This window comes from Heterostelium album, assembly GCF_000004825.1.
Source record: "Heterostelium album PN500 unplaced genomic scaffold PPL_scaffold10, whole genome shotgun sequence".
Classification (NCBI taxonomy): domain Eukaryota; phylum Evosea; class Eumycetozoa; order Acytosteliales; family Acytosteliaceae; genus Heterostelium; species Heterostelium album.
The window spans coordinates 567,251-594,810 of record NW_008805072.1 but is presented as its reverse complement, the minus strand read 5'-3'; the positions used below and the strand labels follow the sequence as shown (position 1 = coordinate 594,810).

The window sequence follows — 27,560 nt, the reverse complement described above, 5'->3', positions numbered from 1 at the left end:
TGTTGTTATAATTTTTATTTTATTTATTTGGCCAATGGTAATCTATCATATGAAAGAATGGTTGATAACCATCTCTCAGCTTCTTCTATTGGGATACCCTTTCTGGTTGCATAGCTTTCGACTTGATCTTTGGAAATCTTACCGACAGAGAAATATTTGGAGTTTTCATTTCCGAAATAGATACCACAAACAGCGGCACCTGGAAGCATAGCCATGTGATCTGTCAATTCGATTCCGGTGGTCTCTTGGACGTTCATGACCTTCCAGATGGTCTTCATTTCGGTGTGATCCGGTTGCACTGGATAACCTGGTGCAGGTCTGATACCACGGTATTTAACCTTGAAGAGATCCTCAGCGGTGAGTTGTTCGTTCTTTTCGTATCCCCAGTGTTCCTTTCTGACGTCTTCGTGGACGTGCTCGGCAAGTGCCTCTGCCAAACGATCGGCCAAAGCCTTTGCCATAATCGATGAGTAGTCGTCGTTCTCTTGTTTGTAACGCTCTACCATCTCTTCCAAACCGAAACCAGAGGAAAGAGCAAACAAACCAATGTAATCGTTGACACCAGAGTCGTGTGGAGCAACAAAATCACCCATCGAGATATATGGTTCATCGACTTCCTTTTCCGATTGTTGACGCAAACCATAGAGTGTGGCCAGAGGTGTAGTACGACTTTCATCAGTGTAGAGAATGACATCTTCATTTTGACTGGCTGCTGGGTAGAAACCAATAACACCACGAGCATTCAACAACTTCTTTTCAATGATTTCCTTCAACATTGCTTGTGCGTCGTCAAACAACTTTTGAGCTTCAGCTCCTACGGTTGCGTCATTAAAGATTCTTGGATAACCACGATTTGGGTATTTACCACGGAGTTGCCAAGTGGCAAAGAATGGATTCCAATCAATCTTGGCGAGAAGTTTCTCCAATGGATAGTCTTTAATGATTTTCTGACCAAGGAAAGATGGAACGGTTGGGGTTGTCAATGATTTCCACTCTGTCTTTGGCTTGAGTGCTCTTGCTTTCTCCAGAGTCATATACTTACGATCCTTCAATGAGGCATAATGCTTCTCACGCAACTCTTGGTATTGAGTGGCGACATCGTCTGCAAAGTTCTCTTTGTTGTTGACGTCCAACAAGCTGGAAACGACAGTGACCGAACGAGATGCATCGAGAACATGCACGGTTGGTTGTGAGTAATGTGGAGCAATCTTGACGGCAGTGTGAATCTGTGATGTTGTAGCACCACCAATCAACAATGGTACCTTGAATTTCATACGTTCCATCTCAGAGGCAACGTAGATCATCTCGTCAAGCGATGGGGTGATAAGACCTGACAAACCAACGATATCGGCTTTGTGTTCGATGGCAGCAGCCAAGATCTTTTCACATGGACACATTACACCAAGATCGATAACCTTGTAGTTATTACAACCAAGTACTACACCTACGATATTCTTACCGATATCATGCACGTCTCCCTTTACGGTTGCCAACACACAGACACCGGCATTCTCTGCTTCCTCAACGACAGCGTCGGCATTGAGTGCTCTCTTGGCAGCTTTCTCCTCCTCCATGAATGGAATCAAATAAGCAACGGCCTTTTTCATGACACGTGCACTCTTGATTACCTGTGGCAAGAACATCTTACCGGCACCGAAAAGATCACCGACAACATTCATACCGGACATCAATGGACCTTCAATAACAGAGAGTGAAGAAGGCAAAGTGTTTCTGGCCTCCTCTGTGTCTTCAGTAATGAAATTAGTGATACCCTTGACAAGGGCGTGTGTAATTCTCGAGGAAACATCCTTGGTTCTCCATTCTTCAACCTCGGTAGTTGCTTTTTCAGTTTTAGCATTCTTTTGAGCATGCTCCAATAGTCTTTCGGTGGCATCGTTTGTTCTGTTGAGAATGGCATCCTCTACCATTGTGAGTAGATCCTTCTCGATATCGTCGTAGATTGGAAGTTGACCAGCGTTGACAATACCCATATCCATACCGGCTTTGATTGCGTGGAACAAGAAAGCAGAGTGCATAGCCTCACGCAATGGTTCATTACCACGGAAAGAGAAAGAAAGATTGGAAACACCACCACTGACTTTGGTCAATGGCATCAAACGCTTGATCTCACGAGTCGCCTCAATAAACTCGACACCATAGTTGTTGTGTTCTTCGAGACCAGTTGCAATGGTCAAGATATTTGGATCGAAAATGATATCCTGTGGTTTGAAACCGACTCTCTCCACCAAAATCTTGTAGGAACGATAACAGATACGCACTTTCTCTTCTTTGGAAGTGGCTTGTCCTTGTTCATCGAACGCCATGACCACAACGGAAGCACCATATTGCTTACAGATTCTCGCTTGCTCCATGAAGAGTTCCTCTCCGACCTTGAGAGAGATTGAATTTACAATACATTTACCCTGTACACACTTGAGACCTGCTTCAACGACAGCGAAATTCGATGAATCCAACATGATTGGAACCTTGGAAATCTCGGGCTCCGAACCGATAAAGAAGAGGAACTTTTGTATGGCAGCAACGGCATCGATCATACCTTCGTCCATATTGATATCGATGATTTGTGCACCAGCTTCAACCTGTTGTCTGGCAACAGAGATAGCTTCTTCGTATTTGTTTGCCTTGATCAAGTTGGCGAAACGACGCGAACCCGAAACATTACAACGCTCACCGACATTGACAAAGTTTAGTGTTGGAGTGAATGCAAGTGGTTCGAGACCAGACAAAGTGGTGTATGGTGGCAACGATGGAATCTGACGTGGTTGAACACCTTTAGTTACACGTGCAAACTCACGAATATGATCCGGTGAGGTACCACAACAACCACCGACAATATTGAGCAGACCAGACTCTGCAAACTCTTGAATCTGTACGGCCATCATCTCTGGTGTTTCGTCGTATCCACCAAAAGTGTTGGGAAGACCGGCGTTTGGATAGCAGAGAACGAAACACTCTGCACACTTTGAGATGTTCTGAAGGAATGGACGCATTTCATTGGCACCGAGCGCACAATTCAAACCAAACACCATTGGGTCGGCATGTGCAGTCGATGTGTAGAATGCCTCACCGGTTTGACCGGACAATGTACGTCCAGACTTGTCGACAATAGTACCAGAGACAAACACTGGGATTCTTGGGTGATTCTTAAAGAAGTTTTCAATGGCAAACAGAGCTGCCTTACAATTGAGAGAATCGAAAACTGTTTCGACCAACAGTATATCGATACCTCCCTCGACCAACGCTTCCACCTGCTCAAAGTAACCATCGACCAACTCATCGAACAACACATTTCTAGCTTCTGGACGTTCTACCGATGGCGAGATAGAAGCGGTCTTGTTGGTGGGACCGACTGCACCAGCAACAAAACGAGGTTTCGATGGATCGGCAGCCATCACCTCTTGAGCTGCTTCCTTTGCGATACGAGCGGCTTCTCTATTGATTCTCTTTACCAAATGTTCCATCTTGTAATCTGCCTGTGAAAATATATTACCATTGAATGTGTTTGTTTCGATAATATCTGCACCTGCTTCCAAGTATTTCTAAAGTTATCAAGATAGATAGATATTGTTAATTAGTTTTGATTTTACTATTGTTTTGTTTTATATATAAATTGTTATTTTACCTTATGAATTTCCTTTATAATATGAGGTTGAGTAAGTACAAGTAAATCATTGTTACCACCCAACTCGTGAGGGAAATCGACAAACTCTTGTCCACGATAGTCGGCATCTTTAAGTTTGAACTTTTGGATCTCTGTACCCATAGCACCATCGAGAATCATAATTCTCTCTTTGAGAATTGATCTCAACTGTTCGAATATCTCTACAATTATATATATATATATATATTAAATATTATTAATAAGCATTTGATTAATATATAACAAACAAACAAACTACAAATGATGATATTTACCTGGTTCCTCTTTGTTATATATCATTTTTGCAACTCTATCTATCTATTTCTATATCTTATTTATTATATTATAGTTCTTTATTATTATATTTATTGTTTTATAAATTTTTAGGTATATATTTATACCACTACTAAAAACTAAACAAATGGGTTGTAAAAATAAAAGTAAATAAATGACAATTGTTTTTAATAGAATTATTAATTGGAACAGATTCAAAAAAATAAATAATTAAAAAATAATAAATAAATAGTTATAAAAGTATAGTCCAGCGAGATTAGTTGTAGTCTATTACCAGTGGGTGGTGAGAGCTATTTTTTTTTAGGAAACCAACACCATTTTATTTTCACAAACATTGATCGTTTTTTCAAAAAAAAAAAAAAAAAAAAAAAAAAAAATTTTGATAAGATTATTTTTGTTTAAAACAATATCAAAAAAAAAAATTTTTTTTTCAAGAGTAATCGTGATCTTAATCTTGTTTTTTTATTTACAAATGGTATATATCAAACCAATCATAAATAACTTTATTGTTTGTATTGATACTCTTGGTCACTAGATCAACAACAATGTAAGAAAGTGTTGCAAGTTATTATATTATACAAGAGCACTTCAGATGTTGAAAGAGTACAATGATCATCAACAATATCAAGACGCTGCTTTCAACGAAACCAAAGAATCAGTACAGTTTGAGTGCCTCCAAGAAATGTGTGTTTTAAATGCATTAGCTCTTCTGAGGTAATTAAATTTATAATATTAAAAATATACTGCAATTATCTAATTTACTGGAATCGTTTTTATATATAGAGAACCAATAATGATCATTCATTTATTATAAGAAGTACTTTGGCCAAACGTATTGTAAATATAAGTTGCAGATACTTGGCCTACCCTCGATATATCAAGTGATACCACTACTTACGAGATGGTGGGATCCAGCTACAGTACAATCATCAGCTTCAAATCATTCATCATCAGCAGCAACAACATAATTAACAACAAACAACGATGACACCATTCAGTATAGCTATTCCAAGCATCAACAATGACACAGGACAAAAGACATATCACTTATGTAGTAAGCACCTGCCACACAAATAGTCGATCACCATTCCGAACAACAACTAATATATCAACTGCAAGAACAACTCTATTTTCTCAAACAAAAATAAAAAATAACAATAATATAAATTATTGATAGAAAGAAAGATTAACGACATAAAGTGATTAAATAAAATTAAATAAAGTTGAATGTTGAGATTATAAAATACTCATAGCGCAAATCACTAATGATATTAATATTAACGAATTTATTTTTATTTAGTGAATTTATATTAACATTTGCTGGTTTGTCGAGTTTCAAATATAACAATCTAAATCAATATCGATCATCATCAACAACCACATTATGAATTCTATTTGGATTAAATCAATTCTGATATTGCAATTAATAAACAGATATATCCCAAGTTTTAACAGACATACAATACTTATAAACGTGTTTAATTAAAATGTGATGATTTAACTTATGACATAAAGGACATACCTTTCCTTCTGCTTTAAAGTTTTCCTCTATTAAACTACGTCTTTTTCGTTAAGGTTTTATCAATTTATTTTTCCATCTTATATTTATCTGAGCTTGAATCGTGCAATATTGCACTTCCCAACTCAAAAACAACACAGTCTTTTTTTTTTATTATTTATTTGAAACTACCATTCTTATATTTTTAATAACAGAACCATCATATAGTAATATCACCAGAGTTGCCACCACTATCCATATTTATTTTTTAGAAGTTTTTGTAAATATTAAGAATTTATATATAACTATTATTGTTTTGTTTTTTGTTTCTAATGATAGAAGAAAGCTCATCAACTATTAAATACTTAATTAATGATATAAATAGAATTTGCCAATTTACATAAAATTAAACTCTTGTTAATTTAATTTAAAGTAAACAAAAGGAGGATATTAAAATTTCAAAACGACCAGTGGTTTTGTAAATTGTCAAAAACATCGAATCTTATTAAAATATTAGAGATAGATTAATTAAAGATAAAAAATTGTCAATTTACAAAAAATTAAACTCTTGTTCATTTGTTTAAAAGTTGTTTGTAACAAAGGGGTAAAAATATATTGCACCGTGGTTGGTTTTACAAAGAAAGAATTTAAATTGGGGTGACTTATTAAAAATTTTTCCTGCAGATTGCCCACAACAGAACTCAACCGTGGTCATTTAAAAAGATGTGTATTGAATTAAAGTATTATAACAATTTAACTCACTTCAGGTTATGCATAGAGAAAGCGATTGAAGAATAAAGAGGTTGATATTTTAAGACTCTTTAGTACGCCAAAACAGTTGCTCAATCGATTGCTATGAATTCATTATTTATTTATTATATTAAATATATACCTTTAGTAGATATTGATTAAATTAAATTACAAAATTGTTAATTATTAATTTGATCTTTCTTGCTTTTTATATTTGAAACCACCTTTTTGAGAATCAGCTTGGATGACGAGTGTATATTTTGAATCGAGTACTCTTATTTGATTCTTGGTCCTTATTTGGTTGAAATAGTGCGAAAATATTGAGATAAGTGTCAAAAGAGGTAAATTCAGACAATCATTGAAGGAATGATATTCGATCGACAGACAGAGATGGTAGTCAATGACAGAGTTTGTAGGCAATGACAGAGATTATGAGCAATGACATAGGGTGGGTGGACGAACATATATTGTAGGCAATGACAGAGATTGTAGGCAATGACATAGGGTGGGTGGACGAACATATATTGTAGGCAATGGCAGAGATGGTAGGCAATTACAGAGATTGTATGGCAGAGGAGGTAGGCAAGTACAGAGATTGTGAGCAATGACAGAGATTGTATGGCAGAGATGGTAGGCAATGATATAGATTGTGAGCAATGACAGAGATTGTGGGCAATAACAGAGGGTGAGTGGACGGACAGAGATGGTGAGCAATGATAAGATTGTGAGCAATGACAGAGATTGGATGGACGGACAGAGGAGACTGGCATAAATACGAGATGGGACAGGCATAGAAACGAGAAGCGACTGGCATTGAAACGAGAGACCAACGGCATAGAAACGAGAAGGAAACCGGCATAGAAACGAGAGGAAACCGGCATAGTGACGAGAGGAAACCAGCATAACGACGAGAGGAAACCAGCATAACGACGAGAGGAAAACAGCATAACGACGAGAGGAAAACGGCATAGTGACGAGAGGAAACAGCATATTGACGAGAGGAAACCAGCATATTGACGAGAGGAAACCGGCATAGTGATGAGAGGAAACCAGCATAGTGATGAGAGTAAACCAGCATAACGACGAGAAAACCGGCATAGTAACGAGAGGAAACCAGCATAGCAACGAGAGGAAACCGGCATAGAATCGAGAGGAAACCAGCATAACGACGAGAGGAAACCGGCATAGAAACGAGAGGAAACCAGCATAACGACGAGAGAAAATCGGCATAGTGACGAGAGGAAACCAGCATAGTGACGAGAGCAAATCGGCATAGTGATGAGAGGAAATCGGCATAGTGACGAGAGGAAATCGGCATAGTGACGAGAGGAAACCAGCATAACGAAGAGAGGAAATCGGCATAACGACGAGAGGAAACCGGCATAGTGATGAGAGGAAACCAGCATAGTGATGAGAGGAAACCAGCATAACGACGAGAAAACCGGCATAGTAACGAGAGGAAACCAGCATAACAACGAGAGGAAACCGGCATAGAAACGAGAGGAAACCAGCATAACGACGAGAGGAAACCGGCATAGAAACGAGAGGAAACCAGCATAACGACGAGAGAAAATCGGCATAGTGACGAGAGGAAACCAGCATAGTGACGAGAGCAAATCGGCATAGTGATGAGAGGAAATCGGCATAGTGACGAGAGGAAATCGGCATAGTGACGAGAGGAAACCAGCATAACGAAGAGAGGAAACCGGCATAACGACGAGAGGAAACCAGCATAACTACGAGAGGAAACCGGCAAGTGACGAGTGGCAAACGGCATAGAAACGAGAGAGAACCGGCATAGTGACGAGAGGAGACCGGCATAACGACGAGAGGAAACCAGCATAACGACGAGAGGAAACCGGTATAGCGAAGAGAGGAAACCAGAATAACGACTAGAGGAAACCGGCATAACTACGAGAGGAAACCGGAATAGCAACGAGGCATTCTTATAGTAAGGAGGCAACAGGCATGGTAAAGCGGACTTGGAAAAGAAGAAAGTGATAAAAGGAGATAAACAAAGAGTTAGTAAAACAAAGATATAAATAAGTTAAAGTTATAATTAATAGTTATTACTTACAAAATTATTTGTATTTGAAAAATAATGAAAAATGACATTGTGAATGAAATTATAGGTTTAAATAGTTTTAAATTTGATCCTCGTTTACTTACAGTTTGAACTCAAAAATGGCGGCAACCGTTAAGCGCCAATTAAAAGTATGAATTAATATTCAAATTTGAAATATAAATATTAAAATTAATTAAATAATTCATTTTATTATAATATAATATTTAAAAATAAAAAAAACAGGCGATCATTACCAATGAAGAAACAACAAGCATAATTTTCAATTTTATTAATTTATTGAATTTGCAACACCCCACTTTTATTTGACAAATTCATCTTTTTTTTTTTGCTGGTGTTTCAAAAAAAAAATGTTGGTTTTTTTAAATGACTAATTAAAAATTTAATTTTTGAAAGATATGATTAATAATAAAAGATACAATAAGTAATTCTATATGTTATAAAAATCTCTTTCATTTATTATTATTCATATTATTGATCATGAATTTATAAAAAGAATAGATACTAGATTCTTTTTAAAATATCTAAAATCATTATTTTCATTAATTTATATTATATTAAATTTAAATCTTTTTATAGGTTGAATGGTTTCACTTCACAGTTATAATTAAATTAAATCAGTTGTTTCAGAATTAAGTTCTTAATTACTCAGAGATCAAATAAAATTATTAAAGATTTTATATAAACATTTAGACAAAACTGAACCACAACAACAAATAATTCATCAACACTTCATTACCAGAAATATTTAATAAAGTTGAGGTTGATGATGTTGTTGGATTAGTGGTAGTAGAATGACTTTTGCTACTTCTGCTCCTGGTCAAGTAATTTAACATTTATGAGTGTTTGGATTCAACAAAATTACTATTTCAATAAAAATTTAAACTACCTTTATAATTTTATCTTTTGATTTTATTTTATCGATTTGTGAAATTGATGGTAAGGAGTAGATGAGCAGATGGAAATTGAGAGTGGTGTGTTCATCGGTAACCATGTTATGGAGTTGAAGGGAATTGAATTGTAGAGTTGATCGAAACTAAGATATGTAGTTGAAGTAAGTATCAATAGTATCTGAGTTGTGGAGTTAACGGAAACTATGGCTTCGGGCAACTAAGTATGGCAATTGAGTCAACTGAGTCAACTGAGTCATCAACTCAGTCCAGTTACTCAGCTCGGTAACTAACTCAGTCCGGTATCTAAATGGAATCATCTGAGTCTGGTAACTAACTAAGTCCGGTAACTCATAATTCAGTAGGTAACTAAGTCAACTAAGTCATCAACTGAGTCCGGTAACTGAGTCAGGTAACTGAGACCGGTAGCTAACTAAGTGAGGTAACTGAGTCAGGTAACTCAGTCAGGTAACTCAGTCAGGTAACTGAGACCGGTAACTAACTAAGTGAGGTAACTTAGTCTGGTAACTCAGTCTGGTAACTGAGTCAGGTAACTCAGTCAGGTAACTCAGTCAGGTAACTCAGTCAGGTATCTCAGACCGGTAACTCAGTCTGGTAACTGAGTCCGGTAACTAATTCAATCGTTCGGTAACTGAGTCCGGTAACTAGTTCAATCTGGTAACTGAGTCAGGTAACTGAGTCCGGTAATTAACTCAATCTGGTAACTGAGTCAGGTAACTCAGTCCAGTAACTCAGTCAGGTAACTGAGTCCGGTAATTAACTCAATCTGGTAACTCAGTCAGGTCACTCAGTCCGGTAACTAACTCAATCTGGTAACTGAGTCAGGTAACTGAGTCCGATAATTAACTCAATCTGGTAACTGAGTCAGGTAACTGAGTCCGGTAACTAACTCAAACTGGTAACTCAGTCAGGTAACTCAGTCAGGTAACTCAGTCTGGTAACTCAGTCCGGTAACTAACTCAATCTGGTAACTCAGTCAGGTAACTCAGTCTAGTAACTCAGTCAGGTAACTGAGTCCGGTAGCTAACTCAATCTGGTAACTCAGTCAGGTAACTCAGTCAGGTAACTCAGTCAGGTAACTGAGTCCGGTAACTAACTCAATCTGGTAACTCAGTCAGGTAACTCAGTCAGGTAACTCAGTCAGGTAACTCAGTCCGGTAACTGAGTCCGGTAAATGAGTCAGGTAACTGAGTCCGGTAACTAACTCAATCTGGTAACTCAGTCCGGCAACTCAGTCCGGTAACTCAGTCCGGTAACTAACTCAATCTGGGAACTCAGTCCGGTAACTCAGTCCAGCAACTAAGTGCAATCAACTCTGTTAATAAAAGAAATAATTAAAAAGAATTTGAAAGATATCAACTTTTTATTTAAAATTTGATTGATTGATATTGTTGTTTTAAGTTTTAATTTATGAGTGTGTATTATGTTATCAACAAGGAAATAAGTATTATTATTAATAAAAGTAGAAGTAGGTGAAGAAAACAATGTTGTTATTATTATTATTATTAACTACATGTTTTATATATTGGTTGATTGATTGATTGACAATGTTAACTAATTTTATGTTAATCTTCTCATTTATTTCTTTGGAGCGGTTGCAGTAGCTTCCTTCTCTTCATCCTTCTCCTTTTCGACTTCATCTACCAACTATTCGACTTCGGATTCCTTGAAGAATTTAATTGGTTCATTTCATTTATTGATAGCAATTTCAATATTCTTATTTCCTGATTCTACAACCTATTTATTTGTTAATATTACAATAGTATTAATAGTAATAATAGTTAGTCATTGTTGTTTACTATATTTATAGTAATAAATGAATAATATATTATTACCTCAAGCAATGCTCTAACAGCCAATTTAATTGAAGCAGTATCACTCTCATCTGTAAAGTTCTTCTCTAAAAATTCACTGACAGTCTTTGAGTTACGTCCGATGGCGGCTGCCTGTTCCTTCAATGAACCGGGTGGATCTGTTTGAAAAAGTTTTGGTGTACCGTCTGAATCGAAACCGACAATCAATGTAGAAATACCGAATGGTGGTGTTAGACCACTTTGTGTATCTCTATAACAATTGTTTAAAATTCATTAAATTAGTATCAATATTTGACTCGATCGCTATAATCTTTTTGTTTTGTTCAAAGTATATTTACTTGTTGAATTCCAGCGATATATTTAGAGATATTCTAGTACATCATTCAATGATAATCTATATGATTGACACTCAACAAGAGCCTATAATAAAATCAATAAATAGAATAAATAATATAAATAAAAAAATGTATAAATGTGTTAATGTTAATTAATAAGTTACTAATAAAGTAGTTATAAATAATAATGATAATGATGATTATTATTATTATGTTTCATAAATGATATAAACTTACTTTATTATATCGAAATAGTGTTAATTAAAAATATATATAAATATGAATAAATAGATCGATTGTTGCTTGAATTACTTTAATTAAATAATTAATTATGTGTGGTGTTTGACTTGGGTGAAAAAAAAAAAAGGGAAAAAAAAAAAAAAAGTGAAAAAAAAATTTTGAGTTGTGCTGCGGTGTGGTGAGTGTGTGAGTATAAGTGTGGGTGATCCAAGATCAATGTTAACATCGATCGATCGAAAGCTGCAAAGATTAAAATTTAGACTCTCTCAGCCTCATGGATCGATAAGAAAATATTTTTTAATTTTAAACATATTTTACTATATAAAAAAAAAAAAATTTTTTTAAATCTTATCGATCCATGAGTTTCCGGTGCCAACCACGTGGAGGTGGAGTCTACTGGCACCTAGAGACCCCGATGGATTTATTGCCACAAACCATCGGCAGCATCTTTAATTGTTGTTGTTCCTAATCGACAGCAGAGTTAGAAGCCGAAGCAAATAAAACAACTTCGAAGAGGCAACAAAGAAAGTGATAGCTGTGGCGTTGCCTTCTGTACAGAGAATGTCGCCTCCATCTGCTCTGTGTCGCCACACCCGAAGATGCGACAGACTAGCAGCGTATGTATCACCTGCTTTCAGACTATATGAAGCCGTAACATGTGTTGGAGGTTTCCCTACCATCGACCCAGTGCCATGCATCCTGTAGATCAACACAGAGGTTACCATGTGCAAGACCACCTGCAAGCAAGTGCGCTCATCCTAACTTCGTCCGTCCACAGACAACCGCTCACAACAATCTCCCCAACTGGCGGGTCGGGTGTACAGGTCGCCAGGTTTCTCTAATAACTAGGCTCTCATCAGTGGGTTCACTGATCGAGACATGCCGTCACGCTTGATAAGAGAGGCAAGGATCACAAGCAATGACACCCAGTTATCCCAGACCCTGGAAAGAAAAAAAAAAAGGACGAACCCATTGAAATGGATCACTTGGAATAGCTTGATTGTAATATTGGAATATAGAATAAAAAAAAACAATGTAGTCAGTTGTTAGTATTAATTAATGATAGAAACAAATAATAAATAAATAAATAAAGAACGAATACAAGAATAATTAAAATTAAATATAAATAAAATGAATATATTTATAAAATTAATTTATAATTATATTTATTTATTTATATTTAATTTCAATTATAATTGTATTCGTTTATAAATTATTTAATAGACCTACAAAAAAAACCTAGAGCTTCGTTAACCTGAATTTCACTTTACATATAGTATACAAATATGATATTAATAAATAAACAACATTGAAAATAAATAATAAAAAATAAATTAATAATAATATATTACCTTTTCAACGATCCTTCGGCCGTGCCCACCCTGCCGCCCATGCAACGACCAGTACCACCACCATATAGCCAAGACCATGACCAAAGAAACCAGACTCTTTTAAAATTGATCTACTTTTTAACATATAATACAAATATAATATTAATAAATAAACAACATTGTAATATAAATAAATAAATAAATAATAACATATTACCTGTACAACGATCCTTCGATCGTGCCCACCCTGCCACCCATGCAACGACCAGTACCACCACCATATAGCCAAGACCATGACCAAAGAAATCAGACTCTTTTAAAATTGATCTACTTTTTTACATATAATACAAATATAATATTAATATATAAACAACATTGTAAATAAATAAATAAATATAAATAAATAAATTAATAATAACATATTACCTTTTCAACGATCCTTCGATCGTGCCCACCCTGCCACCCATGCAACTACCAGTACCACCACCATATAGCCAAGACCATGACCAAAGAAACCAAACTCCTCTAACATTGATCTACTTTTTTAAATATAATATACAAATATGATATTAATATATAAACAACATTGTAAATAAATAAATAATAAAAAATAATAATAAATAAATAAATAATATATTACCTTTACAACTATCCTTCTAAGGTGCCCACCCATGCATCGACAAGTACCAGCACCAGAACCACCAAACACAGAACCTAGAATCCAGACATCTCTACAATTGATTACCTTGCCCACCCATCCTCCCAAAGTTCCAGAGACGACTAGCAATTACCATTCCAATAATACAGACCACTCCATCCAGTTATTATTATTATTATTATTATTTATTTACTTTTTATTGCTCGGTATTCTAAATTGATAAGTATTATTATTTGGTATTGGTTTGTTTTTGATATTGTTAATAATGTTTAAAATGTAATTGGCAGTGTTGTCAATGTTGGTGTTGATTTTGATGATTTTGTTGTTGTTGTTCTTCTTCCAACTAGTTGGTCTTCTAAATTGGAAGGTGTTTTGGTTTGGTGTTGATCTGTTATTGAATTTTATTTTATAGTTTTGAATGTAATATTTAATGTTATGAATGTTATCAATGTTGTTTACATAGTTGTTATTAATATTGTATTCTATTTTATTTTGATTTATTGGAATTCTAAATTGATATGTATTTTGATTTCCTATTGATTTAGTGCTATTGTTGTTGTTGTTATTATATTTTATATTATCGTTATCGTAGTTATTGTTGTTATTGTTGTTTATATATTCTTTTTTATTATTTATAGTTGGTTTTTTAAATTGATATGTATTGTTCATTTGCTTTTGTCCAACTGTTTGTGGTGGCTGTTGTTGAGTCTGTTGTTGTTCTAATTGCTGTTGATGTTGTTGCTGAAGCTCAACTTGTTGCTGTTGCTGTTGCTGTTGCTGTTGCTGTTGCTGTTGCTGTTGCTGCTGCTGTTGCTGTTGCTGTTGCTGTTGTTGAGTTTCAAATTGCTGTTGCTGTTGTTGTTGCTGAGCTTGTGTTTGTTCAAATTGCTGCTCTTGCTGAGTCTTTTGTTGTTCTAATTGCTGTTGCTGTTGCTGTTGCTGTTGCTGTTGCTGTTGCTGTTGTTGAGTTTCAAATTGCTGTTGCTGTTGCTGTTGTTGTTGTTGTTGTTTCTTTTGTTCTCTCGCAATTCTTGAACGTTCTTTTGAAAAGTAGATAAGGAACAGCTGTCGATCCGACTCATCTTTAATCTCCAGTTTCTTTTTGTTGAAAATTGTTACCAAATCGAGTGATAAACTGGTAATTGGAAAGCTTCTGATGACTTCCTCAAGTGACTTATAATGAACTATCTCTTGTTGTGGTTGTTGTGGTTCCTGTTGCTGCTGTTGATCTTTGGATTCCTTCATGACTCTTGTGAATTCATGGATAAAATAATAAAAAAAACTCATTCGATCTTCCTCATCTTCGAGCTCAGCTTTCTTTTTGAAATAAATACCAACTAATTCCCATGAATAGCTGGTAATTGGAAAATTATTAATTTGGTATTTAAGTTGTTGTGACATTATTAGTTTAATTTGTGAAAGTAATGAAATATATTTATGAGTTGTATATGTTGATTATGATTTAAAAACGATTTAAAAGCTACTATCTAAATTTATAATATCTATATATGTATATAAGTAATTTAATAATACTAATTTATTTGGAAATTTTTCACCCAATATATTTTTTAAAAAATTTTTTTTTTTCTCAATACAATATTGTTTTTGATTGTATAGGGACATAGATATGATACTGATATTATTTCTTTTGTTTATTCAAAAAGTTTCACTAATCACTAGTAGTGATTGAACACTTTCAATTGCGTAAGTGGCAAAACAACAATTTTATGACAATAATTGAAAACTATCAATAATAAAATGAAAAAGTAAATAAAATAAAGATAAGTTCTTTAAATAAAATTAAAATTAATTTATTTCTTATTTTTAAAAGAAGAAAGTAAATGAGAAATCAACTATCTCTTTATTATTATCAACGATCACTAACTAAAACTATATTTGATAGAAATTTGAAAGATAAATGTTAGTTAGATAAATATTTTTCTTGAAAATATTGTGATATTAATAAAACTTACTTATAAATAACAAATTAATATGAATATTGCATATAATGAAAAGCAAAATTTCGATATTAATAGTATTTACTAATTATATTAATAGAATATAAAAATAATCAATAATAATAAGAAACCGCCAAATTTTGAAAATATTTAACGTCATTTTATCCGATACTCTCTCTATTATACACCATTATATTTAAATATATAGAGATGTCTTAATTTAAATTTAAAATTTTTAAAAGTTTAGTTGATGTTTTTTTGCAAAAAAAATAAAAAAACACAATCTTCCAAACCCACTTCACATTATTCAATTCCAATAAATCGTGAACCAAATCAATTAAATTGTGACACTTTTAAAATAAATAATTAAAATTAATTTATTTAGATCCTATTGTAGTGATATACTTTTTTTTATTTTTAAATATCAACTTGTAGTAAATATTGAATCTTTATAAAATATATAATAATCTTTCTTTCAATCTATCTTCAATTATACAACTTATCAAAAAGATTAACTTACCACAAAACACCTATTCATTTATTCATCAAATCTATTTGATTTATTCAATAGTTATCATTGAGAATATCTTTAAAATATTAATATTTCTTCAATTATTTTAATTAAAAAAAAAAAAAAACAACATATTTTTACTTTTGCAACAAAAAAAAGATGAATTTGTCAAATAAAAGTGGGGTGTTGCAAATTCAATAAATTAATAAAATTGAAAATTATGCTTGTTGTTTCTTCATTGGTAATGATCGCCTGTTTTTTTTATTTTTAAATATTATATTATAATAAAATGAATTATTTAATTAATTTTAATATTTATATTTCAAATTTGAATATTAATTCATACTTTTAATTGGCGCTTAACGGTTGCCGCCATTTTTGAGTTCAAACTGTAAGTTAACGAATCAAATTTAAAACTATATAAACCTATAATTTCATTCACAATATCATTTTTCATTATTTTTCATATACAAATAATTTTGTAAGTAATAACTATTAATTATAACTTTAACTTATTTATATCTTTGTTTTACTAACTCTTTATTTTATCTATTTTTATCTCTTTCTTCTTTATCTCTTCTGTCTCTCTCTCTTTGCCTACCATCTCTCTCCGTCCATACAACCTCTGCCTGTATGCCTACCATCTATGTCATTGCCTACGATCTCTGTCCGTCCACCCAACCTCTATCATTGCTCACCATCTCTGTCCGTCCATCCTCTGTCATTGCTCACCATCTCTGTCGGTCCACCTAATCTCTATCTTTGCTCACCGTCTCTGTTCGTCTACCCAACCTCTATCATTGCTCACCATCTATGTCATTGCCTACAACCTCTGTCCGTCCACCCAACCTCTTTCATTGCTCACCATCTCTGTCCTTCCACCTAACCTATGTCATTGCCTACAATCTCTGTCATTTTTCACCATCTCTGTCCGTCCACCCTCTGTCATTGCCTACAATCTCTGTCATTCCTCACAATATCATTGCCTACCACCTTTGTCATTACCTACCACATCTGTCATTTCCTCTGTCATTCCTCACAATCTCTGTCCGTCCATCTCCATCCAATCTCTATCATTGCCTACAATCTATGTTCGTCCACCCACCCTGTGTCATTGCCTACAATCTCTGTCATTGACTACAATCTCTGTCATTGACTACAATCTCTGTCATTGCCTACAACCTCTGTCTGTCCACCCAACCTCTATATTGCTCACTATCTCTGTCATTACTTACCATCTTTGTCGTCCACCCAATCTCTATCATTGCTCACCATCTATGTCATTGCCTACAAACTCTGTCCGTCCACCTAATCTCTATCATTGATCACCATTACCTACCATATAAGTCATTGCCCACAACCTCTTGTCTATCCATTCCTGTATTTGCCAGTGTTAAAATAGCAGATATCAGTTTTTTTAAATTGTTCTTTAAATTTACTAAATAAAAATAAATTCTTTTTTATTTAAATCGAATATTTTATAATCTCAACATTTAACTTTATTGTTGTTTTTTATTTTTATTTGAGAAATAGAGTTGCTGATGATGATGATAAATGATTTGAAGCTGATGATTGTACTGTAGCTGGATCCACGATCTAGTAAGTAGTGGTAGAACCTGAATAGAGATCATAAGTAAATCATCTGAAAGATCAGATTGAAAATAAACCGATAAATGTGATCTGAACTAGTATATTGATGCATCTCAACTTTCTTATATTGTACAATACGTTGGGCCAAGTACTTCTAATAATAAATGAATGAAAAGTATTAATAATATTCTATTAATTAAAATAAATTAAATTTTAAACTTTCTCTTAATCTGAAGCTAACTAAGTTTAGTTGGTATCGAAAATAGTAACTTTAGATAAGTTACATTATCTTTCTAGTCAAATTGTAGAGTGTCTACGATTGAGCATACAAGAAGTTCTGTGAAATAAAACAATAGTGGTGTTGGTAGTGATGGTCGTCGACCGTTTGTATTCAATGATTTCAGGTACAAAATAAAGGTTTAAGATACTATCGGAGTGAAACTACATTTCAGATGTCGAAAGTATAATGAACATCAACAATATTAAGACTTCTTTCAAAGAAACTAAGGAATCCATACAGTTGGAGTACCTCCAAGAAGTGTGTGTGTTCTAAATGCATTAGCTCTTCTGAGGTATGTAAAGCTATAATTCTAAAAATACACTTCAATTATCTAATCCACAACTATAAATCATCATTTATATTTGTTTTGTTTCATTGTTATAAAACAAATTATAATAAAATATCTACCATCTATATGAACAAGATAAATCGATATAAACTTTATCTTATAAAAAAGAATAGTCATCGTTTGATGATTGTGAAAATATCAAATATCTATAAAATAATAATATTATAGTGATACAATAATTTAGATTTTCAAGAAATTATGGATAGTGCTCTTAACTATTCTCTTATCTTTCAATTTCAATATATATAAATTGAATACATAATCATTTTATTTCATTTTTTCTATCTAATTAATTTTTTAATTTTTTGTTACATTGTTTATTTATTATTTGCAACACCCATTTGAATAGTTTTTCTTTTAATTCTTTTTGGAATATCCTTCACAAATTAATTAATATTAATGAACCATCATCTTCACTCAGACGATAGGTATATTTATTGAGAATAGACTGTTTCACTTTATTTGAATATTAAGTAATATTTTAAATTTGAACTTTTAAATTGGTTGTTATCTTTTTCCGCCATTTTTGAATTTACGATATTATAGTTAACGAATCAATTTAATACTCTATAAAAACTATGATTTAATTTCTTTTTTCTTTTTTTTTTTTTTTAGTCTACAAATATTTAATTTTTAAGATAATATATATTTATATTTTATTAGTTAGTTATTTATTTTTGATATTCTTACTAACACTCTTTCTCTCTCTTTTATTTTCTATATTATAAAAGAACAACCCTTACAAACAACAAACAATGTCAACCAAATCAAAATCATTTAAATCAACTAGCACCACCAAGAAGTCCAGCACCTCAAAGAAATCTTTTAACCCAACCTATAAGGTTATGATCACTAAGGCTATTGAACATTACAAGGATAGAACTGGATCTTCGATCATTGCTATCAAGAAGTACATCGAGGATCACTACAATGTCAATCAGACTGCGTTTCACACAAATTTGAGGTTGGCATTGAACCGTCTTGTGGAGAACAATTCTCTCGTCAAAGTCAAGGTAAGCTACAAACTCCCGCCGAAGTCTGACACTGCTAAGAAGTCAACCACTGCTGCCGCTGTTTCTACTCCAGTCAAGAAGTCAACTACTACCGCAAGCAAGAAGGTCGACCCAAAGAAGAAGGCATCATCCACTATCGCCAAATTTGTTTAACATAATCATTTTCTGATATTCTATGCTATAAATCATTTGTTTATCATTTATTAATAAAGAAATAATTCATTATCTTCATCCATATCAATTCTTTGATTTATCTATTCATTTTAAATTTATATTTTTTCAATATCTATTTATCCTTTTACTTTAACAAATATTATTTTTATTGATTTTGTTTTTTTGTTTCATTGATTATAATTTCATTTAACCTTTCTATTATCGTATATATTGAAATCTATTTATTATATTCTATATCACTTCCCTTTTCCAATAGAGCAGTACTGTTCCATAAAATAAGTTGAGAAGTAATAGATTAGAATAGATCTAACAGTAGCTGAGTTTTGATGAAGTATAAAGTGGGGTCACAAGTTGGAAGGATTTAGATTCCAATCAGATTTGAATTTACACGACATTCCAGAGCAATCAACAGTGACTCCTTGGGAGAAAGAATTAGCTATTGTGAAGTTAAACTTGAGGAAATTGGCATCGATCAATTTTACATGTATTAGGTGACTTCTCTTTGATTTTTTTTTTTGTTTTTCAAAAAAAGATTTGTTGATTCCTGATCAGTAAACAAATTGCAGGTATTGATATTAACCTGCTAGTTCGTGTTTTATATTAAATATATACATTCTCACACAGGCCATGAGAAATAGCCAATAAAATATTATTATTATTATTATTGTTTATAGTTATTATTAATTAATTAGTTGAGTAGTATTAGGATAGAATAGATCTAACAGTAGTAGAGTGTTGATGAACAACAGTATAAAGTGGTGGCACGTAGTTGGAAGGATTTAGATTCCAATCAGATTTAAATTTACTCGTTATTGCAGAGCAATCAACAGTGACTCGTTGGGAGATAGAATTAGCTATTGTGAAGCTAAGCTTGTGGTAATTGGCATCGATTAATTTGGTGTAATGGGTGACTGCTCTCTTGTCGGTATTTTCCAGCTTGTAATGGGTACCATCACCAAACATTTTACAGGATAGAGCCTGCCAAAACGAATGTACGATAGCAGCAGTAAGGGTGGGTGAAGTGGACAGTAGTACGAATAGGACCTTCGAACTTGAGTGCTTCCAATTACGAAGTCTATAGCTACAGTACTTGCGGTATACATGTTTGATAAAGGAACTGCTGTGAAACCACATTCCTGTATTTAAAGAAGTGATCATGTGGGTTGCAGAGTTCAGTGAAGGTCACCACAGAACTAACAGACATGACCATTGTGCTTGTGTTTTAAGGGGAGGAGTGAGAGTACAGCTGGAATATGCTGTTACGTAGCATAGGCGCTTTGCAGGAACTGAGATTGGACCAATCTGGACGGTTAGTTGACTTTCAGTACAGTGGACACGGGGTACTTGGTTGAATTGTACTGTTCGCATGCGGTGTGCACAAGTTTAATAGAGCTACTCCTTGTGGGGATCGAACCCACGACCCTGACCGTGTAAAGGTCATGTGATAACCACTACACCAAAAGAGCAACGTGATGATACAAGACGTTTTTTATTTTTTATAAGGTATCAGCAAAGGATTCTCCCTCCCGGACACCTTCACCACCATAGCCAAGATCAAAGACCAAAAAGGGCGAGAAACTCTCTTCAAACTCTTCGCTAGATGTCTACCGCTCTCTAAGATCGACCTCACCTTCTGTATACACTGCTTACCATTCGTATTCACAGGTCTCCCACCGATCAAGATCACCGAGCACCACCTCTTCAAATGCAAAATACTCAACACCTACAAACCCATCATAAAACGGATCATACACATATTTACCGGGGAAACTCTCGACTGGGAGTTCGACATCCTCAAGATGACAAGCAAAAACGAGCTACATCAAAACGTAATTGCTATCGTACTGCACCAGGTCTGGATTCTTCACTGCAAACTCGCGCACAACTCCCTCATCACACCCACCACCTTCTACCACGCAACAACCAACAACATTAACAAACTAGCTAAACTAGAATACCACAAACTAATCAGAAAATCAAAACAAGACTTCGGTCGAAACAACTCAAACATTCAAAAATATCAATCAAAATGGCTGAAGAAGCTAGACGACTTCAAACTCATCTGGAACCACCAAACCTGGAACTTCCCAACGCCATCTCACCTCATCAGCAAATAAACAAATAAAAATAAAATCCGTTTGAGTATTCTTCAAGATATGAGAATACTTTAAAAAAAAAAAAAAATTTTTATAAGGTTTCCTTTCTCCAATCTTAAGGAATCACCTGTGGATTTTTATTTGAGTATTTAGGTATTAAGTGATTCACTCTCCTGAGAGGTGATTTGTTTTTTCGAGTTTTTTTTACGAATTGCTTATCCTGAGATGGTTTGGGTTGGCTAATTGCTTAGCCTGTGATGGTTATTGATAATCTCAAATACACTTAATACGCTTTAATAACTTTTTACTTAATCTATATATATATCTTTATTTATTTATTGCTCCAGAAAACTAATGTTGTTTTCGTGCAGTTTTTCTAATTTATATTTTGTTGCATTATTGAATATTTCATGTTTTTATAAAGTTATCGATTGTTGGTTTGTTGATTTACTTGTGATGTAGTTATGATATCAACGTTGATTGTGATAGTTGACCTCATCACACACTAATCCAAAAGAGCAACGTGATGAAACCAATATTTTTACTCATACTAAGTCACTCATTGGAATCTGGATGAGAAGATCATCTAAGACCATAAAGAAATTAAAATTCAAACAATCTAAATATATTTTATTTAATCGATAACGGTTGTTAATGTTGCTGATGATTTTCTATATTCCAATTGTTTCTTTATATAAAATAAAAGATATCTGTTTTGTACAAGAGTAATTTAATAAAAATTAGCTATATAACATTATTAAAATTTCAATTTCAAACATACCCTTTACTTTGAATTACTTTTTGTATTGATGAAAAAGTAATCATTGAATCATCACATTTAAACCATCGATCGTTGTGTTTTACAAAACAAGTATAGTGACCTCCATCCATCTTTCCAGTGTGATTAACAACTGCAAACAATTCATAAATAAAACTTTCATCATTTGGTAATTTACTATCTTGATTCTCTTCATTTTGATTATTATTTTGATTTTCATTTCTAAAAAATAACAAATTTATAAATGTTAAATTATAAACGATAATTAACTGTTAAAAACTACTTACTTTTTATGAGTCGAAGAAGTATACGGACTCATATCAATAACAGGTGGAAATTCAATAAAAGTATCAATTTTATGTGTTCTTCTATGGGTTTTCGATTGTTCAAAACGTTTCAAGTGGAAACAAATCACCACTGGCAATGTATTGAATGTAAGTTGTTTGGTAGATTCTTGCTTACTGTTACACTGTCTACAAAAGTATTTCTCATCCAATTTCTCTGGTTGTGTAAATCTTTCTAGACATGCTTCCAGTGAATTATGATTGTTGCTGCTGTTATTGTTGTTGTTGTTGTTGTTACTATCATGTTCATTATGATGACTACCATGATGATGTGATGACTTTGGAATGTCCAGACTGATATCTGTGAACGGATCGGTTGTCGACGATGTAAACTGACAGGTGGTACACTTTACCTCTGAACGAAGCAGTCCACCAAACGTACAGTGAACGATACAATTACAATCTTTACCGTGAGTACCACCGATATGCTGATGAATACCATTGAGTGAGGAAATGAGGAATTCGTGTGCATCCTGCTGTTCGTACGATGCCAAGTAGTTCGAGTAGTTCCAGCAACTGTAAAGGAAGTGGTGAGGAGTATATGGATTCTTTAATCCCGTGAATACCTGTGTGAATAATATATCCATTTCACAGCCAAGACAGATAGTACTACCATTACCATTATTGCTACTGCTACTGCCACTGTTACTACAATTTCCATTTCCACTTCCATTTGTACTGGTTGGTGTGGATACCGATGATGAAGATTCACTGTCACTACTATTATCATTACTACTATTACCTCCACTACTTCTATTCATCTCTTTCTCACGTCGTTTCTCACATTTACTATTACTATGCATATCACTCAAGAAATAGTTTCTAAGTATAGGATTATGTATAAATGATTGAAGTATTACATTCATAAAACATCTATATATATATATATATACATATAGAAAAATAAGTTAAAACTTTAACATAACTAAAACATAATAATATATATGACAACATACGTATTACCAAGATTATTTAATCCACGTAGACCCAACATTGTAGAGTTATTTATATTCGAATTATTTTGAATGATTGCAGTGTCTTCAGGTGTTGGTTTCCAACTATGATATTTTGCTCTATTATTTATTGGATCTGATATTGATAGAAAGATTTGATCATTTTTTTAGTAAAACTATAATAATTGATTGATAAACTTGATAAACTTGATAATTTACTTGCTAATTCCTGTATTGTAATGGTTTGTGATTGAATGAGACTATCTAATATCTCAGTGTATTGATCATCGTATATGTAATCTGAACAATGATGACAGTAGATCTGATAGAGACTGGAATCGATCGCTAAACAATGATTGGCTTCATTGAAGTGTTTGATGATATGCTGGTGTTTCCAACAGCCTGCATAGACACACTGAAGACAGCAGTGTATTCTACCATTGAATGATCCACACTCACGACAGCTCGGCAGTGGCAATCTACTGGTTTCAATCATACCACTCTTACAAACCATTAAATACCGCACGATTACATTCATCGTATTGACAAAGTCAACATCTTCCGACAATTTAAATTCTTGAAAATGTTTACATTCATTTCTTTTTCTTTTTGAATTACTACTGTTACTATCATTGCTACTACTATCTATATCTGATTCACATTTTGGACATATACTATTATTATTATTGTTTGTAATAATATTACTATTTGTTGTCATCTGGATATCCTATATAAAAAAAAAAAAACCAATCAGATCCAATTTTAATTAAATTAAAATAACGAAATTGAATGATTTTTATTTTATTTTTTTTTTAATAATATTTTTGGATATCATACTTATTGAATCTTTGCACTGCAATCAATCAATTTAACAATACAATAAATTATATTAATTTTTTTTGGGGGATGATTATAAACGTTTTATTAATTGTCTTGATGTTTTATATGCAAATATTATTAGTTTATTGAAGTAATCTACGTAATACGTATGGTAGAATACCACCGTTTCTGTAATATTCAATTTCGATTGGTGTGTCGAAACGCAAGGTGGTTTCAAACTTGATACCGCTACTGGTGGTTACAACGATGGTTTGACCAGTCTTGATCTCCGCTGGGATTTCAATGTTGAATTGTTCGGTACCCTTCAATCCGAGTTTGTCGGCGTTCTGTCCCTCCTTGAATTGCAATGGCACGATACCCATACCGACCAAATTGCTTCTGTGAATACGCTCGAACGACACTGCAATGACGCATTTGATTCCCTGCAAGTATGGACCCTTGGCAGCCCAGTCACGCGACGATCCACTTCCATAGTCGGCACCGGCCAACACGACAAGTGGCGAACCGGCAGCGATATACTTTTGGGCGGCCTCTGAGATGTAGAGAACTTCACCCGATGGAATGTGTGTGGTTTGTGGACCGACCGATGGAGCGAGCTTATTGACCAAACGTGTGTTGGCAAAGGTTCCACGCACCATCACTTCGTCGTTACCACGACGTGCACCGTAGGTGTTGAAATCGGCTGGATCGACACCGTGTGCTCTGAGGTAATCGGCAGCTGGCGACTTACGATTGATGTTTCCGGCTGGCGAGATGTGGTCGGTGGTGATTGAGTCACCCAGATTTAAGAGACAATAGGCGTTGGCGATCGATTCACGCTTTGGAACGGTGAGCTCCATCGATTGGAAGAATGGAGGATTGTGAATGTAGGTCGATTTGTCGTCCCATGGATAGAGGGTGGTTTGTGGAACTTGCATTTCATTCCAACGTGGATTACCACCGGTTACGTTCGAGTAGAAACGTTTGTACATCTCTGGTTGGATCGAACTGGCAATGGTTTGTTGGATCAATGCAGAGGATGGCCAGATCTCACGGAGGAACACTGGTTTTCCGGTGGTGGAGCTGGTTCCGATCGGTTGCTTGTCAAAGTCGATATCGACGGTTCCTGCCAAGGCGTAGGCAACGACGAGTGGTGGCGATGCCAAGTAGTTGGCACGCAACAATGGGTGAATACGACCTTCGAAATTACGATTTCCAGAGAGGACACCGGCGGCGACCAAATCCTCCTTGGTGATGGCTTCGGCGAGTGGCTCGGCCAAGTCACCGCTGTTACCAATGCAAGTCATACAACCGTAACCGGTCAAGTTGAAACCGAGTTGGTCAAGGAATGGTTGGACACCGGATTTGACGAGGTAGTCAGTGACGACACCACTTCCTGGCGACAAACTGGTTTTGATGTATGGTGCGACAGAGAGACCGGCTTCGACCGCTGCTTTAGCAAGCAAACCAGCACCCAACATAACCGATGGATTAGAGGTATTGGTGCAACTGGTGATGGCGGCAATCGAGACGGCACCGTGTGTAATAGTGTACTCCTTTCCCTTGAAGTTGAGAGTTGCCTTCTTGGCGATTTGCTCTGGAGTGAGACCGTAACCCTTGAAACCGACCGGTGACTTTAAGCAAGATGCGAAATCCTCTTGGAGCTTGGAGACAGAGACACGATCGTGTGGACGCTTTGGACCGGAAATACTTGGCACGACGGTGCTGAGATCGAGCTCGATGGTGGAACTGTAGATTGGGTGTTGCTCCGATTGGTAGTTGCAGAGGAGGTGTTGCGAGCTGAGATATTGCTCGATGTAGGTGAGTTGCTCCTCGCTACGACCAGTGTTGGAGAGATAGGCGATGGTGTTCTTGTCGGCTGGGAAATAACCCATGGTGGCACCGTACTCTGGCGCCATGTTGGAGATGGTGGCACGATCGGCGACCGACAACGAAGCGACACCGCTACCGTAGAACTCTACAAACTTACCGACTACACCCTTGGCTCTCAACTCTTTGGTGACAGTCAGCACCAAGTCGGTGGCGGTGACAAGATCTGGCAGGGATCCGGTCAGTTTGTAACCGATGACCTCTGGGAGCACCATGGACATTGGTTGACCCAACATCACAGCCTCAGCTTCGATACCACCGACACCCCAACCGCAGACACCAAGTCCATTCACCATGGTGGTGTGCGAGTCGGTACCGACAACAGAGTCTGGGTAGAGGACGTTACCCTCACCCTTGCAAACCTCTCTGGCGAGATACTCCAAGTTTACTTGATGTACAATTCCGTAACCTGGTGGAGCAATCAAAAGATTCTTGAATGCCTGTTGTCCCCACTTTAAGAACTTGAAACGCTCAATGTTTCTGTGGAATTCCATCTTTTGATTCTCTTCCAACGCCTCTGGTGTTCTGGAGACATCGACCTGCACTGAATGGTCAATAACCAAATCAACTGGAACCAATGGATTAATCTTATTTGGATCTCCACCAAGTCTCTTCATTGCATCTCTCATTGCTGCAAGATCAACAACTGCTGGTACACCACTATAATATATATTATTATTTTTGAAATTACAAAGTGTTAGTAATAAAAAAAAATAAGAGTAAAGGTGATATATATATACATACGTGAAATCTTGTAATAAAACTCTTGCTGGTTTGAATGGAATCTCAACATTGTTTGCAGTTGTCTTCCAATTCAATATATTTTCAACATCCTTCTCGTGGACTTGGAAGTTATCACAGTTTCTGATTGCAGATTCCAATAAGATACGAACAGAATATGGTAATTGTGCTATTTGGTATTATTGATCGTTAATTAACATATGTTTGTGATAATATATATAAATAGATACTTCTTATACATACCAACTCTTTCATCATTCAACTTTTGCAAGTTATAAAAAGAATATCCACTTGGAAGTGTATCTTTAATTTTATCAAATGGATTACTCATTCTCTATCTTTTCTTTTCTCTTTTTATTGTTGTGATTAAAAAAAAAAACTAATATATATATTAAAACAAAAAAAAATAAATAAAAATATAAAATATTATATAATATACAAGAGGAGATGAATTAATTATCTTGTGTTAAAAAAATGAAAATAAATTTG

At 34.7% G+C, this 27,560-nt stretch overlaps 9 protein-coding genes and 1 non-coding gene across 10 annotated transcripts; 2 read left to right on the top strand and 8 right to left on the bottom strand.

Moving 5' to 3' along the window:
* Positions 1-23: 23 nt before the first annotated feature.
* mtr (methionine synthase) lies at positions 24-3,802 on the bottom strand (the record flags this gene model as incomplete). Its single annotated transcript, XM_020583003.1, has 2 exons — positions 24-3,560; positions 3,644-3,802. The coding sequence occupies 2 exons, from the start codon at positions 3,800-3,802 to the stop codon at positions 24-26; spliced, it is 3,696 nt and encodes a 1,231-aa protein (XP_020429784.1).
* Positions 3,803-4,082: 280 nt separating this feature from the next.
* Positions 4,083-5,822, top strand: PPL_12263 (uncharacterized protein; the record flags this gene model as incomplete). The annotated part of the gene is made up of 5 exons (XM_020583002.1): positions 4,083-4,101; positions 4,540-4,669; positions 5,256-5,278; positions 5,669-5,733; positions 5,793-5,822. The coding sequence occupies 5 exons, from the start codon at positions 4,083-4,085 to the stop codon at positions 5,820-5,822; spliced, it is 267 nt and encodes an 88-aa protein (XP_020429783.1).
* A 567-nt stretch (positions 5,823-6,389) lies between these two features.
* On the bottom strand, positions 6,390-7,084 carry PPL_12262 (uncharacterized protein; the record flags this gene model as incomplete). The annotated part of the gene is made up of 2 exons (XM_020583001.1): positions 6,390-6,495; positions 6,666-7,084. The coding sequence occupies 2 exons, from the start codon at positions 7,082-7,084 to the stop codon at positions 6,390-6,392; spliced, it is 525 nt and encodes a 174-aa protein (XP_020429782.1).
* A 3,802-nt stretch (positions 7,085-10,886) lies between these two features.
* Positions 10,887-12,284, bottom strand: PPL_12261 (uncharacterized protein; the record flags this gene model as incomplete). Its single annotated transcript, XM_020583000.1, has 3 exons — positions 10,887-10,934; positions 11,033-11,261; positions 12,094-12,284. The coding sequence occupies 3 exons, from the start codon at positions 12,282-12,284 to the stop codon at positions 10,887-10,889; spliced, it is 468 nt and encodes a 155-aa protein (XP_020429781.1).
* Positions 12,285-12,942: 658 nt separating this feature from the next.
* On the bottom strand, positions 12,943-14,976 carry PPL_12260 (glutamine-asparagine rich protein; the record flags this gene model as incomplete). The annotated part of the gene is made up of 4 exons (XM_020582999.1): positions 12,943-13,051; positions 13,128-13,228; positions 13,393-13,456; positions 13,769-14,976. The coding sequence occupies 4 exons, from the start codon at positions 14,974-14,976 to the stop codon at positions 12,943-12,945; spliced, it is 1,482 nt and encodes a 493-aa protein (XP_020429780.1).
* Positions 14,977-19,018: 4,042 nt separating this feature from the next.
* On the top strand, positions 19,019-19,429 carry PPL_12259 (histone H1/H5 domain-containing protein; the record flags this gene model as incomplete). The annotated part of the gene is made up of 1 exon (XM_020582998.1): positions 19,019-19,429. One exon carries the CDS (start codon positions 19,019-19,021, stop codon positions 19,427-19,429), a length of 411 nt encoding a protein of 136 aa, XP_020429779.1.
* A 50-nt stretch (positions 19,430-19,479) lies between these two features.
* PPL_12258 (uncharacterized protein) lies at positions 19,480-20,413 on the bottom strand (the record flags this gene model as incomplete). Its single annotated transcript, XM_020582997.1, has 2 exons — positions 19,480-19,530; positions 20,174-20,413. The coding sequence occupies 2 exons, from the start codon at positions 20,411-20,413 to the stop codon at positions 19,480-19,482; spliced, it is 291 nt and encodes a 96-aa protein (XP_020429778.1).
* Positions 20,414-20,843: 430 nt separating this feature from the next.
* PPL_12257 lies at positions 20,844-20,916 on the bottom strand. The gene has a single exon. It is a non-coding gene; the product is annotated as a tRNA-Val (tRNA).
* A 1,264-nt stretch (positions 20,917-22,180) lies between these two features.
* On the bottom strand, positions 22,181-24,339 carry PPL_12256 (UBP-type zinc finger domain-containing protein; the record flags this gene model as incomplete). Its single annotated transcript, XM_020582996.1, has 5 exons — positions 22,181-22,234; positions 22,345-22,546; positions 22,612-23,541; positions 23,625-23,757; positions 23,841-24,339. The coding sequence occupies 5 exons, from the start codon at positions 24,337-24,339 to the stop codon at positions 22,181-22,183; spliced, it is 1,818 nt and encodes a 605-aa protein (XP_020429777.1).
* Positions 24,340-24,583: 244 nt separating this feature from the next.
* aco1 (putative iron regulatory protein) lies at positions 24,584-27,402 on the bottom strand (the record flags this gene model as incomplete). Its single annotated transcript, XM_020582995.1, has 3 exons — positions 24,584-26,990; positions 27,075-27,240; positions 27,315-27,402. 3 exons carry the CDS (start codon positions 27,400-27,402, stop codon positions 24,584-24,586), a joined length of 2,661 nt encoding a protein of 886 aa, XP_020429776.1.
* Positions 27,403-27,560: the final 158 nt, after the last annotated feature.